At 41.9% G+C, this 13,144-nt stretch overlaps 3 protein-coding genes across 4 annotated transcripts in view; 2 read left to right on the top strand and 1 right to left on the bottom strand.

The window, feature by feature from the left end:
- The window catches only part of LOC108105345 (partitioning defective 3 homolog), a 38,705-nt gene extending 35,364 nt beyond the window's left edge, over positions 1–3,341 (bottom strand). For both annotated transcript variants that reach the window (XM_017211849.2, XM_017211851.2), the window contains exon 1: positions 2,117–3,341. In XM_017211849.2, coding sequence (XP_017067338.1) covers positions 2,117–2,236 — 120 coding nt within the window. In that variant the 5' untranslated portion in view covers positions 2,237–3,341. The remainder of the gene's footprint in view (positions 1–2,116) is intronic.
- A 1,321-nt stretch (positions 3,342–4,662) lies between these two features.
- On the top strand, positions 4,663–9,707 carry LOC108105374 (protein xmas-2). The gene is made up of 3 exons (XM_017211909.2): positions 4,663–4,773; positions 4,832–6,347; positions 6,404–9,707. The coding sequence occupies exons 1-3, from the start codon at positions 4,730–4,732 to the stop codon at positions 8,951–8,953; spliced, it is 4,110 nt and encodes a 1,369-aa protein (XP_017067398.1). The 5' UTR covers positions 4,663–4,729; the 3' UTR covers positions 8,954–9,707.
- Positions 9,254–13,094, top strand: LOC108105375 (protein xmas-1). The gene is made up of 3 exons (XM_017211910.2): positions 9,254–9,449; positions 9,731–10,752; positions 10,819–13,094. The coding sequence occupies exons 1-3, from the start codon at positions 9,254–9,256 to the stop codon at positions 11,977–11,979; spliced, it is 2,379 nt and encodes a 792-aa protein (XP_017067399.2). The 3' UTR covers positions 11,980–13,094.
- Positions 13,095–13,144: the final 50 nt, after the last annotated feature.

Below are 13,144 nucleotides of genomic sequence, written 5' to 3'. Positions count from 1 at the left end.
GCATTTTCTTGAGGGGTTTTTTGGTCTGGAATCGGGCGGAGCACGTGATCGCGAAATGGAAAGCTTCTTATCTGTTGGTTAGTAACCACCACCCCCTCTGCCCCCACCGATCTGTTTGTTTCCCCTTTTCTTTATATATATTTTTTTGTTTTTTTTTGTTTTGCACTTAATTGCAGCTGACACAGTTTCGTCTTTTGGCCAGACAATGAAAGCAAACGAAAATTCACACACGTTGCAACAGTGCAGGCAGCTTTGCCGTTTCCCGACCCCGATCCCCGCAAGACACTAAAAGCCGCACCGGAAATCCAGTAGAGAAGCCTTCGGTTTCGGACTATTTATGGTTTGGGAAAACGCCTAATTAGTGCAGCACTTTTTCTCTAAGCTGCAATAAACAAATTATCTCGACAATAACTTTTTTGTAGTTGGAAGAAGCTTTCGCATAGAACTATAAAAGTATGATCTTTATATCCTAATGTAATGGTAAATCATCCAGATTTTATCTTAGGTAGTTGCTCTTAGTATAGTTTAGAGTATATTTTAGTTAGTATATATCTAGCTATGGCATCCTAGTAATATCATTGTTATAAGTATAAGTTTTCCTATGTAAATTCCTGTTAGAATCTTTCACACGCTCTTTTCTAGCTTTATAACAAATTTTAATAGGAAGTTCCAATTTCCCAGGGCGCTACCCATCTAAATAATGACTTAATCGCTCCGGCAAGCAAAGAAAAGCACAACTCATAATCATTATCAAACAAAAATGGAAAAAATGAAGAACCCCCGCAACAAAAAATTGATTTCGAATCAGAATTTTCCCTGGAAAATCGGGGAGAGGCCTTCCCTTGAACTTTTGATTAATTATAGAGGACCCCAACGAATTTCAGATGTTATTTCAGATTAATTAAGGTCTTCGTCCCTCGCTCTCTACTTTACTCGCCCTGTAAAGTGCATTTGTCGACCCTTTTTCCCTTGGTCTTTCTTTGGGGGGTTACCTGTTGATCGAGATCGGGTTCAAACGAGTTCAAAGTGAAATAAAAATGTTCTTTTGATTCTCGGCTGACTTTTATTATAATTCGAGTCTTCTGTTCCTTGTTTTGAGTTCTTCCCTTTCTTCTTCGATTTGTTACTTCTTGTTATCATCTTCTTTTCATTCCCTTTTTTTACTTTGTCGCTCACTTTTTTTTTGGTTTGTTTTTATGGCTTCGTCTTGGGGGCTTATCATTATTCAAATATTTTACCTAGACTCTATTTCTTTTTGCCCTGATCTTCGCTATATATGTATGTATGTTCATATATATCTTACCCCCGATAAGCGCCGACGCCGCTACAGAACCTTTTCTTGTTCGGTTTAATTCTAGTTTTTTTGGTTCTTTTCTCCTGTAATTACATCACTTTCAAGTGCAGCGTTTCCGCTCTTGAGAAAATTGTTTACGGAACTGCGGGACAAATGACGAAGTCAGTTTTTTCTCCTTTTTTGGGGGGTACCACTCGAAAGATACAATTGCCGGTAGACGAATGACTAACAAATGATTCGTTTATAACTTTTTTACAGATTTATGGCTGTTGAAGATCTTTTAAGACCATCAGAAACATAATTTAAACCCTTTTGCCTAAACTCTTTTAACATAAAGTTAATTATATACTTTAAAGCTAGTTAATGCTTAACAAAATAAACCCTTTCAACACTTCATTACCTACTTTTACCCTCTTTTAATTACATGTTTTTACCCGTAAATCATATTTTATACAAACTTAAACTCGCTGTCATTGGGAAATGAGTTATTATTACACGAAAAAATAGCAAACAAGCAATATATTTTTACAATCTTGAAAAAATAAATAGTTTTGGGTTTATCGGCATAAATAATGTTATTTTGTCAGCATTTTTTAATAAACTGGGTAACCAGCCTAAATAAGCTTATAAAACATGGCAGCAGATATACCCAAGTCATAAAATAAATATTAGTATTATATCAGATATTTCATAAGAATGGAACCCCAGAATCTCAAATATACATATGTTAACTTTGGAACCTCAGTTATTGTTATAATTATGATAAAAATATGAAACATTCTTATATATATCTAAAATATTATATAGATAGTATCCACTTACCTTGCCTGCTGCCTTGATGTAGCGTCGCGTGGCCTCCTTGACGAGCTCGCTGACCAGGAGTTCGCCGGAACCGCAGGGAACCAGAATGCGAACGTCGCCGAAGCAGACGGTGACCTTCATTTCGTACTTTTCGTATTAACAATTAACTATTATCTTTTCCGATTATCGATAATATATATGTAGTGGGCTTTCTTATGATTGCTGCAATGCACTTTCTATTTTGCACACACATATGCACTTGATTAAATTGGGCGATCGTTTTTATTTCGATTTTTTCCGTATATTTTTTTTTGGATTTTTTTCTATTATTATTTTCAGCTACTTTTTTGATGCTATGCTCGTCTGCCTGCAGCAGCTTGGTGTTGTTGCGACCGCATCATCATCATCATCGTTTTCCAGCTATGGCCATCCTTGTTGCTCCTATCCTTTCCACTTCTACTGTTGTTGGTGTTTTCGGTTGTTAGGCAGCTGCAACAAAAGTTGGTCTAGGGCGGCATGGGTGCAAGCGAGATGGCTGCGTGCCTGGAAAAAGGATCGGAACCGTTTTCCAGTATGTACTTGTATTCGCTCTCTAGCGCTCTTCTTCCTCTCGCTGAATATCTCTTTCACTCTCTTGCTGGAAACTCGAACTCTCTTTTGCTATTTACTTAGCATATTTCACCGTATCGCATCGTTGTGTTGTTATTGTTTGTTTTGTTGTGTGTTGGTTGGTGTGATTCATACACGCGCGCATTAAAAAACAACAGAAAGAAACGAGTTACAACAGCAACAGCAATAACAAGAACAACAACGGGCCAAGATCATTTATTTACTTCTTTTTTTTTAACGTTCTTCGCTATCGATCTCTCACTTGGCATTTGTTTTGGTCAAATTATTAAATACTATTGCATTATTGTATATTGGCGTACATTTAAATTTACGGTTCGATCATTTTTTTTACTCTCTTTCAACGTTGCTTTAGTCGTGTTTTTCGTTTTCGGTTATCTCCTTTTTCGCCCGCTGGCGTCGCTTCTTTATCTCTTTTTTTTGTATTTGTGTTAGCACTTTAAACTTTATATATTTCTTATTTCGATCGGATATTGAATTCTAACGTTTGACCGCCACTCTTATTAACGAACTATTTGAACTCAAAAAAAATGCAAAAAAATACACGAAGAGCGCTTTGCTTGATGCGCTTCAAAATTCGAATTCACCCAGACGAGCAACAACAAATGAACTATTTTGTTGGAGATGGGCTAAAAGACGATATTTCTTCGATATGATCGATAGATATCGGTATTTTCCTTTGACACCACCCGGTCACACGTTGTCTTTTGGCGGGATATTTCTTCGAGTGGTCACACTGCAAGTTACTCTCGCGCTTTTTTTTATGCCAGGGATGGAACATAAATATAATTTAATTTAATTCGAACAATTAAATTAATGAATATTTCATCTTATTTGGTGCTAAGCAAATGAAATAACTCTTTAATATGTATTTTCCCTAATGCCGATAGCCTATAATCATTATTTTTATGAATTTTTAGATAGCAATTGAAAATTGCATTAACGAAAATGTACCTTCAATATTATATAAAACTCTAAGATACAAATCAAGTTTAGAAAGGCTTTTTTATATATTATTATTAATCTGTTTGTTATCAACATGTAGATTGTGTGATTATTAAGAATAGTAATTATTGCTAAGAAAACCGAAATGGATGAGCCTTGCCATTTCATATAATTCTATTGTATATATAAATTATATGAAATATTTAATTATTAGATGCAATATATTTATTACACTAGAGTTAATGCGATACTATTTTAGTGCTTATAAACTTTATTTAATCAATTTATTTTCATATTTCTTTTATATTAGAAAATTCTCAGTAAAATCTTCATGACTTCTAATAGCATACAAAAGGGAAAATATACAAGTGTATGTTAAAATATAAAAAATATGTTACTGTAATTTAGCAATAAGTATCTGTATTAAGAATATATAATAAGAAATAATAAATTATGATTATAAGAAAAATGTAAAGTTTTCAGACCAGTTTCTTAGAACAATCTTTATGACTTCTAATAGCATACAAAAGGGAAAATATACAATTTGAAAATATTTTTTATATTCTATTACTCACAACCTGTATTTTAGCAATAAGTATTATTAAAATTATGATTATAACAAAAATAACAGGTTTTTAAACCAGCTTATTAGGTCTATTAGGTTTCAAGAATTTAAAGTTTTTTAAGTCTTGTTTCTGTAAGTTCTTTCCTATTTTCTTATTTTATATAAATTATATATATATACATTACACTTAAGACTATATTACTAAACTGATATATCTCTTCTTTAAATGTTGGAATATTTAATTATTTAAATATATAAATATTTTAACATCAAAAAGGTAGGGAAATCCAATTTGATATTTTATCGTGGAAAAGGGCTATTTCACTTTGTGAAAAATAGTAAGCCCATATTTTTAGTATTTGCTGTCAATTTAAAAAGATCTTTGAATATGGTACCACAATGAATTTAGTATATTAATTGTTGCCGTTTGAATACGCATAATATTAATAATAATAAAAATATTAGTAATAATATAAATATATAAAAATATTCAATCGATGGCAGAAAACCGCCCCGGCGCCTATAACTACAAGACACTACTGTGAGTATCCATTTTCGCGAATCACGAATACCACCTGTACTTTTCATTCCCACAACAGATGCACACACATTCCCGAATTGTTCCTCGATAAATTCGTGGCGCGCTCGCATTTCGGCCGCTTTGGAAATCTCATGAATTTTGTCCTGCATCCTCGACGGATGACCTGTACAGTTAGCTATGCCACCGAGGACGAGGCGGAGCGAGCACTTCACGAAGGCGGTACCTTCCAGGGTCACCGGTTTGAGATGTCTTATGCCGAGAATGAGACCACACCGGCCCAGAAAACTGAGGAATGGGTTGATCCCGATGTCCAGGCTGAGTTGAGTGCTCTGCAATCAGGCTGGCGTAATGAATACGCACCAGGAAAGCCCTCGAAACCAGCACCAGGTGGGGCTCCAGCCAATACACTTTCATCGTCGGCCATAGTCACAAAAAATCCTCCTGCTGCTAGGGAAAGGCCAGCTGTCCAGCAAAGGGATCTGGAGAGCATGATGCGTAGACCAGCCCACACAAGCGAAGAAAGGTATCGCGTTCTGGATGCTCGCGATAAGCTGTTGCGTATAAATCAAAGCCAACGAAAACTGACTGGAGCCACCCAGGGCTATTGCCCCGATATGTGTCCAGAGAAGGAACGCCTGCTAAGGGAATTTCAACGCCAGGTGGCCATCTATGAGCTGCAGCGGGGCTCCAATGAGTTAATCTGTCATGAAAGAGCTATCAAACAGTACTCGCGCAGCAGTGCCGACCAGGAGACGCCGCTGCCACATGAACTGCGAAACGAGACCGCCCTGCACATGACTATGACCTATCTGATGCACGAAATCATGGATATTAGTGAGCGGCAGGAGTCGCAGTTGGGCGATTGGTTTCATTTCGTTTGGGATCGCACGCGATCCATTCGCAAGGAGATTACCCAGCAGGAGCTGTGCTCGCTGGGCGCTGTCAAATTGGTAGAGCAGTGTGCCCGCTTTCACATCCATTGTACCGCCCGTCTGGTGGCAGCCGATCCTAGTATATTTGACAGCAAAATTAATGCTGAAAATCTAACCAAATGCCTGCAGACGCTGAAGTACATGTACCATGATCTCCGCTTAAAGGGTGTCCAGTGTCCCAGAGAGCCCGAATTCCGTGGCTATATTGTTTTACTCAATCTGGCCGATGCCAATTTCCTTTGGGATATTAGCCAGTTGCCCGCGGAGCTGCAGAGTTGTCCGGAAGTACGTCAGGCCATTCAGTTCCACTTGGCCCTGCAGGACACAAACTTTGTGCGGTTCTTTCAGATGGTAATGGACAAAGAGACCAGCTACCTGAGTGCCTGCATTCTAGTCACATACTTTACACATCTGCGAGTGCATGCCTTGCGTCGTTTGCTCCTAGCGTATAGGCATCCGCGTAGGGATGAGGTGGCCTCGCTGCCGCTCGCCTACATCACCGACATGCTGAGCTTTGCCAGCGATCAGGAGGCATCGGATTTTGTCCAGCACTATGGAGTAGAAGTTACCGATGCGGGCAATGTGGCGTTGAACCCGATGCCCACGGTGGACACGGATTACAAGCTGTCACGACAGTTTGAGGTAAGAGAAATAGACAACAGGAAAGACAGTTCATCTAATTTTGCGCCCATTTGCAGCTTGTGGAGTCAAAACGCCAGCAGAGTGTGGGCGAAGTGATTTGCGGTGAACCATTGCCACCACGAGACCTATATCTCAACCACCAACCCCACAATAGCTTTAACCAGCATGGAGTACTAAAGAGCATTGCTTGGGCGGCCAAGGATCAACTGCCTGGTATGCAGCAAGAACCTATGCAGCCACAAAACCCGCCGCAGCCACCGGCAGTGTCAAACCAAAGCGAGAACTTTTTTAAGGTGCCCATGCAACCGAACGGAATGACTGCTGGACTTGCAGCTCCAGGCACGATGGGTGTTCAGCCTGCAGTTCCCAGTGGAGGCTTCAGTTTTGTCCTGCCCAAATCTCCCGCCCAGGAGCTTCAAGACCAAGCTATGGCTGAGCAGTACCGACGGAAACTAGAAGAGGCCAAGCATCAGGCCCTCCAGCAGGCCATTGCCGCTGCCAAGGAACGGGAAGCCGAGTTAATGGCCATACAAGAGGCCAAGTTAGCCGAAGCAGAGCGATTGCGTCAAGAAAAGGCAAGGAAATTCCAAGAGGAGCAGCGTCGCAAGCAAGAAGAAAAGCAACGCCAGCAGGAACAGGAAAGGCTACAGCTCGAGCTAGAGCGTCGGAAGGAACTGGAACGTCTGCGTCAGGTGGAGCTGCAGGAAAAAGAGACTCGCGAGAAAGCCATGGCTTTGGAGTGCTATCAGGATATATACCATGATAGTCTCGTAGAGATTTGCAAGCGTGAATTTCAGTTACATAACAAAGCTTGTCGTATTTATGAATCTGTGTTGGACGTGCTAACGCGTCGTCTGATCGAGCAGGAGATGAAGCAATCCATACGCGAACTGGGCATTATGCGGACCTACGTGAGGCGGTGGAGAAACTACGGGCATGCCCAACACAAGAAGGATACACTATTTAACCAACTACCCTTAAGCTTTGGAGCCGTTAATCCCACTCTTTTGGTTGATGAACGCAATGTAGAGAGCTCAATGCGTCTAATCATACGCTATAGACTTGGCGAACCCTGCAATTATGGCACACTTCTGACTGGCCTGGAGGAGCGGAGTTGGCTGAAGTTAGATCTTTGGCGTGTTTTAAGCCAGTGCCTGCCGCAAAAGCAACCGGGTGCCAGGCGTTTCTACAAGCTAGTGCTAAATCTGCCCGGCAGTAAAGTGGGTTTCCATTTGAGTTACGTTCTGGACAGGGGACTACTGCAGGAGCCACAGGATACAGGATCTCAGCTTGCAAAAGGTGGCTACATCAGGGCGCTTTCCCACGGCATAGGCTTGAGTGTTGTTAAAGTTCGTGGTAATTCCCCAGAACTGGAGTCCGCGGATATGGCCAATGCTAATGGCATAATTTGTTTTGCTGAAAAGACAGACTTGCCTCATCTGCCACAGCGTTTAAAGCAATTGATGAGAGTAAGCCACTGCCGAGACGTTGCTTTAATTGTGGAGCATCCAGCTGATAAGGTTTATGATGAGACCGATTTTCCTTACCAGCATTTAGAGCTGCGCTCTTTTAGGGCCTTTCCCTTTAAAAAATCCGGAAAAGCACGCGAGCGTTTGATGACTGAAGTGCAAGCTGCTGTTAAATTTTTGGCCAAAACAATGGAAAAATCTGTGCGACAATTTCATGAAGTCGAGATCAGTGAGTTTCTGCTTGAAAATCTGGTATCGGAACTGTTTGGCCGCCTAAAACATGCTGCTGAGCAGGATGAAGCTTTTAAAGTGGGTTGCCAGCTGTATCCTCAGTTTTGTGTACGTCTCTTCAATGAGGCAATCGATCGCCTGCAGTCTGTGGCCGGCGAGGATATGAGCGACTGCCAACAGTTTCCCGAGGAGTTGCGCGTCTTTGTCCAGCCTCAGCCCATCGAAACACCACTGCCCACGAATCGCCTAGAGTACTTTGAACCAGGATGGCACTTGTCCGAGCAACGACAACGGATTGTACAACTTCTGGAAAATTGTAGACTACCCAACGTGCCGAAATTAAAGATGTCGTCAACCCCGTCCGAGGCCCACTGCCTTTGGGTCTTGGAATATACACAAAAGACTCAATGTAAGGAAAGGGTGGACGAGGTTGCCCTGCAGGGTAGCCAAATATTGCAATCGAATGATAATGATCTGGGTTTCTTGAACTTTATGGAATATTTGGCTGGCGAAAGACTGCAATATATACTGGGACAGGAGACAAATCTTCCAAAGCGTATTGTATACGATATGAATTCGATGAAAAAACACTTCCTAGGCGCCTGGTACTTCCAGACGAAGGTGCCGCAACTCTTTATATCAAATGTCCAGGATTGCCCGGAGGTCGAGGACGAGTATGAGAATATGAAGCCACCACATCGGATAAATAAGGACCTCGACTACTACGAGGTCATGAGCAAGGCGGAGGCTGTTCTAAGCAGATTCCGCAAGCGTGAGGAGGAACGCTTCACCCTGCGGGACAACAATGGATCATTCGCAAATCGAAAGAGCACATCCAAACCAAACCAAACACTTGACACCGAAAACAATCCGAAGCGCATGCGCCGCAGCTCAGATTTTAATTAATAACGGTAATAACCTGTAACAAATCTATATAAAAATTATTATTATTAAATTATGCCTGATATTGCCCAAATGTAAGACAAAAAAACAAACCATATTGTAAATCAAGTTTAGTTTACTTTTAAGTTAAAGACATAGTTATAAGTGAGACGACAAATGGCAAAGGCCAAAAAGAGCGAGACAGTCTAACTTTTTAGTCCGGGATCCCAACAACGAAATTCTTAGAAAGTAACTAAAATGTATTTGTAATAAGTTTTAAATGTATAATTTTAGTATAGCATTGAGTGGGCCTTGAGTTCCGGAATGACAGGCCATGTCAACATCAGTCAACTAAACAGCTCCGAGGCGAAAGCATCCGTTTATCCAAAATATTTGTGTTTTCGTTTTTTTTTACTTTGTTTTAAGGTTTTTTTTTACATTCAAAACCACACAAAAGGATTTGCCTGGAACATGAAAAGTATAGTGGCTCAGACGGAGAACCAGTTGCGGCCCATGAAGGGTGAGTCTATGAATCTAGATAGGTTCTGAGCATTGCCCTGGGTTATCTATAAAATCCATTAATAATCCTCTAAGGATTTTGCAAATCATTGAAAGTCTTTGTGTCCTTGGGAGTACTTTAAGAATCTAGAGCAGTTTTATTTATCTTCTTAGGTAGTTTAAATAAATTAACATAAGAATATAGTTTGACTAAGGATATAGAATATATTTTATATGGAAAATGTACGAGATTTTAAGAAATAATAAAAAGATTACTTTACCTTTATGAATCTCCTTGTTTAGTGTCCCGCTTGGTTTCGATGCTGAAGGGTTCCGGCGGAGAATCCTTTAGTAACAGCAGCGCGGTTTACAAGCTGGTGGCTAAGATGATGGTCAACCAGCCGGAATTCCGGTGGACCTCACAGTTGGCCTCGCTGGCCAGGCAGACGCAGAATGCACAAACCCATTTGCTGTGGCGGCCATACGTGAACTTCAACGCCCGTCTTACCCGCAAACTGTCCGGTGCAATGGAACGACGTGGATCGAGCATCAGCTTCCTGCGCCGCAGCCTGCCGAAGGGTCCAAATGCAAAACAATCAACGACATGTGTCCTGCCTGTGAAGACGCGTCTTGCCCCCAAAACGCTTCAGGGGCGGGAGTGGGCCATTTGGCGCAAGTCATCGGTGCGTCCACTTTTACTGCCCTCGTCTAACATGTGGACGGGTGTGCTCAGCCAGCGTTTCTATGTCCCTAGGCTGGGTCCCGCCGAAGAGGTAGAGGAGGAGGTAGAACGCCAGGCGGTGCCACAGCTAAGAATCACCAGGGAGCAGGCTGAGGACGAAGAGCATCTGCTTCAAAGGCGAAGGGATGGCAGTCGTCTGCGCAATAGACAATCGGAGTTCCCAGTGCCAGAAAGGGAGGTCGACTTCAGTGAGCACAGGGATGAAAGTAGACGCCACCGACAGCCCTACGTTCCCAGCGAACTGATGACTCCTGAATTGGCCACCAAGTGGATAACTACCAAAAGCTCCGAGAAGGAGCACAGAGCGCAGCAATTGCTGAATCTGAAGCATCAGATGAAGATCCAGCCTTCCGTTCGGATGAAAACCCAAACCTGGGTCAGTGGGAATAGAAGAAGGAGCCGCAGCCGTCGTCCCAGCGTCCAAAAGATTCCAGTTGTCTCCGAGCTAGAGGGCTGGCGGAGATCTGCTAACCACCAGCCAGTGCCCCTTTTTCAGGGTGAACCCGCCGAGCAAGAGCACCTGCGGCATGCCAGCTGCAAAACCAGCGCCAGAAGCATGAAGGACGTCCAAACAAGCAGTACGGTGAGGATGGACTAATAAACTTGGAGGCTTTTTTATTGTATCGTAATTAATTCCTTATCCTTGCAGATGATTTGGGTGCCCAAGGACAGATTGCCGTGGGGGCGCACGAATCTGACCAGTAGTCAATCTGTACGAAGACCCACCATTCGAGCGGCAAAGTCGACAAATCTGATGGCCCAGGAGTCGCGGGCCAAACATAGACTGATTCCCAAGGAGATAGTCTACAGACCCCGTGCTGCAAGGGCAGAGCTGGAGGCGGAGGAGGAGGAAGAGAATGACCATTCTGCTCACAACGGAGAAGATGCCAAAAAGACGCCGGAGCAGGCAATGCTGAAGGAACATCTGGCTGACCTGTTCCCCTTGTCCAAGCCCAGTGGCTCTTATCGGATTGGCTATCAACCGAATGCACCCACCCGACAGCTTCTCGAGCAGGGCAAATGCCATGTGTCTGTGCGCCGCGAGCAGTTCATCCATCTGCAGCCCGTAAGGTCCAGATCGCTCATACAGTCATCGGATCTGGAGGTCAGGGAGTCACCACGTCAGGCTGTGACAACTCTGCATCGCAGGGACGGTGCCAAACGGCCTCGACCCGTTGAAGTGGTGGTCAAGCCGTCGCTTCTTACTATTATACGGCAGCATGCCCACACCTGGGATAACAATGGCCGGAGGGCCGCTGGCAAACGATCGAATTCGATTGGTGTGCGTCCCAAAAAGCAGGCTTCGTTGCGGAGGCTGGTACGGAATTCCTCATCCCTGGAGTTTGTCGTCAAGACTCAACCCAAGCCCAAACCCACACTCGAACATAAAACCCAATCATCGGTGAATGATTTTCACAACGTTGCGATCAAGAAGTTTCCGAATGTGACCAGCAAACTGGGCATGTGGAAGGCGGCACATCCATTCAAGGATCTTGAAGAGCCAAGAATTAAGGAGAAGGAGGTGGCCACTAGCTGGAAGCAGGCGAATGCAGCCAGGAACTACAAGTACGAGGCAACCACGTCGTATAGGAGAAAAGGAAATGCCGCTAAGAAAATCTCAGTCAGGGACATGACAGAGAGTTACTTTCTGGCCAAGCGAAACTCCTCGACGTCGAATAAAGTATCAAAGGGATCTATGAAAAAGGTCAAGCCACCCAGGCAACCGGTGATCAATACAAAGGTTCAAGTCCCAGACGTTCAGTGCAAGCAAAAATCTCATGAATCATCCAGCCGACCGTGCTGGAGGTAAAAGAGCACGGACCTCCTACCTAGACGACAAATCAACCGTTTTTACAAGCAAAAACCGGACAACCAAAGGCAAATCCATATTCGAAACGGAATTCCAAATTGAGCAGTGAACACTACAAATATACACCATAATACACACACCTGGTGGATAGATGCTCCTCCCCGGAGACCTTTCTGAAATCGGATAACACTCACTTTAAATTCCTATACTTAAGCTGTCCATTATCTTCACTGTCAGATTCGAAAATCGAAATTGAAAAAATCGGACAGGGAAACTTTCTTAGAAAATGATAGCTCTCATCTATTTGGCACATTTCTTGATAGTTTTTCCCTATTTTCAAGTATCTCTTTGTTTTAGCTTTGTTTTTACATAAAAATAGATACTGTTTTTTTTTGGATAATTAGAGACAGCCGTTTCGACTCCGTTAAAAACAAGAAATTAGAGTTACTAGATGTCAAATTCGTAGTTGTTCCATACGTATTGCCCATTACAAAAAACATAAAAACACTCAATACGCTTAAAAATTATGGACGGTGGTGACACTATATTAAATTTCTGGAATAATAACGGATTGGATGTCTTAAATTCAAAAATTTCGATTTTTATTTGGGTTTTCTTTTTAGATATTAGCTTTACGATTTTTTAAATAGGTTGAAGAGCTCTAAACACTTTTTCAAAATTACGTTAATACTGTTAATACTATTCATAAAATCCGAGGTTCAAAAAACATTTATCAATATAGAGATAGACCAAACTATGACTAATCATGAAATTAGACGTAAATATGTATATAGTATAGGCCTCCATTTATACCTTAAACAAATTGGTAAACATGTTTATCATATTTCGGGTCTGTTTACCAATGAATTTCAACAAAACAGAGCAAATTGCAATCAAAACAAAGGGAACGAAGACACGTGACAAAGAAACCTCAGATATAGGAAGAAAATGAATCAATTTGGGTATTTATAGAAGTGCAATGTCACCAAACTTATTTTTGGCAACCATAACTAGCCGCATTTCACAATACAATGCAAAATTTGCATTTTCCAAAAAGACGGAAAAGGGAAATTAGTTTTCAACTAGGTATTTCAAAACCAAAATCTTCTAGAAAGAACTATAAAAAATGAATTATACTATAAAAATCATATTTTAAAGTTATTCA

Source organism: Drosophila eugracilis, unplaced genomic scaffold (genome assembly GCF_018153835.1).
Source record: "Drosophila eugracilis isolate 14026-0451.02 unplaced genomic scaffold, ASM1815383v1 contig_498, whole genome shotgun sequence".
NCBI classification, from domain to species: domain Eukaryota; kingdom Metazoa; phylum Arthropoda; class Insecta; order Diptera; family Drosophilidae; genus Drosophila; species Drosophila eugracilis.
Note: the sequence above shows the minus strand (reverse complement) of the source record. Positions and strands in the feature narration are given on the sequence as shown.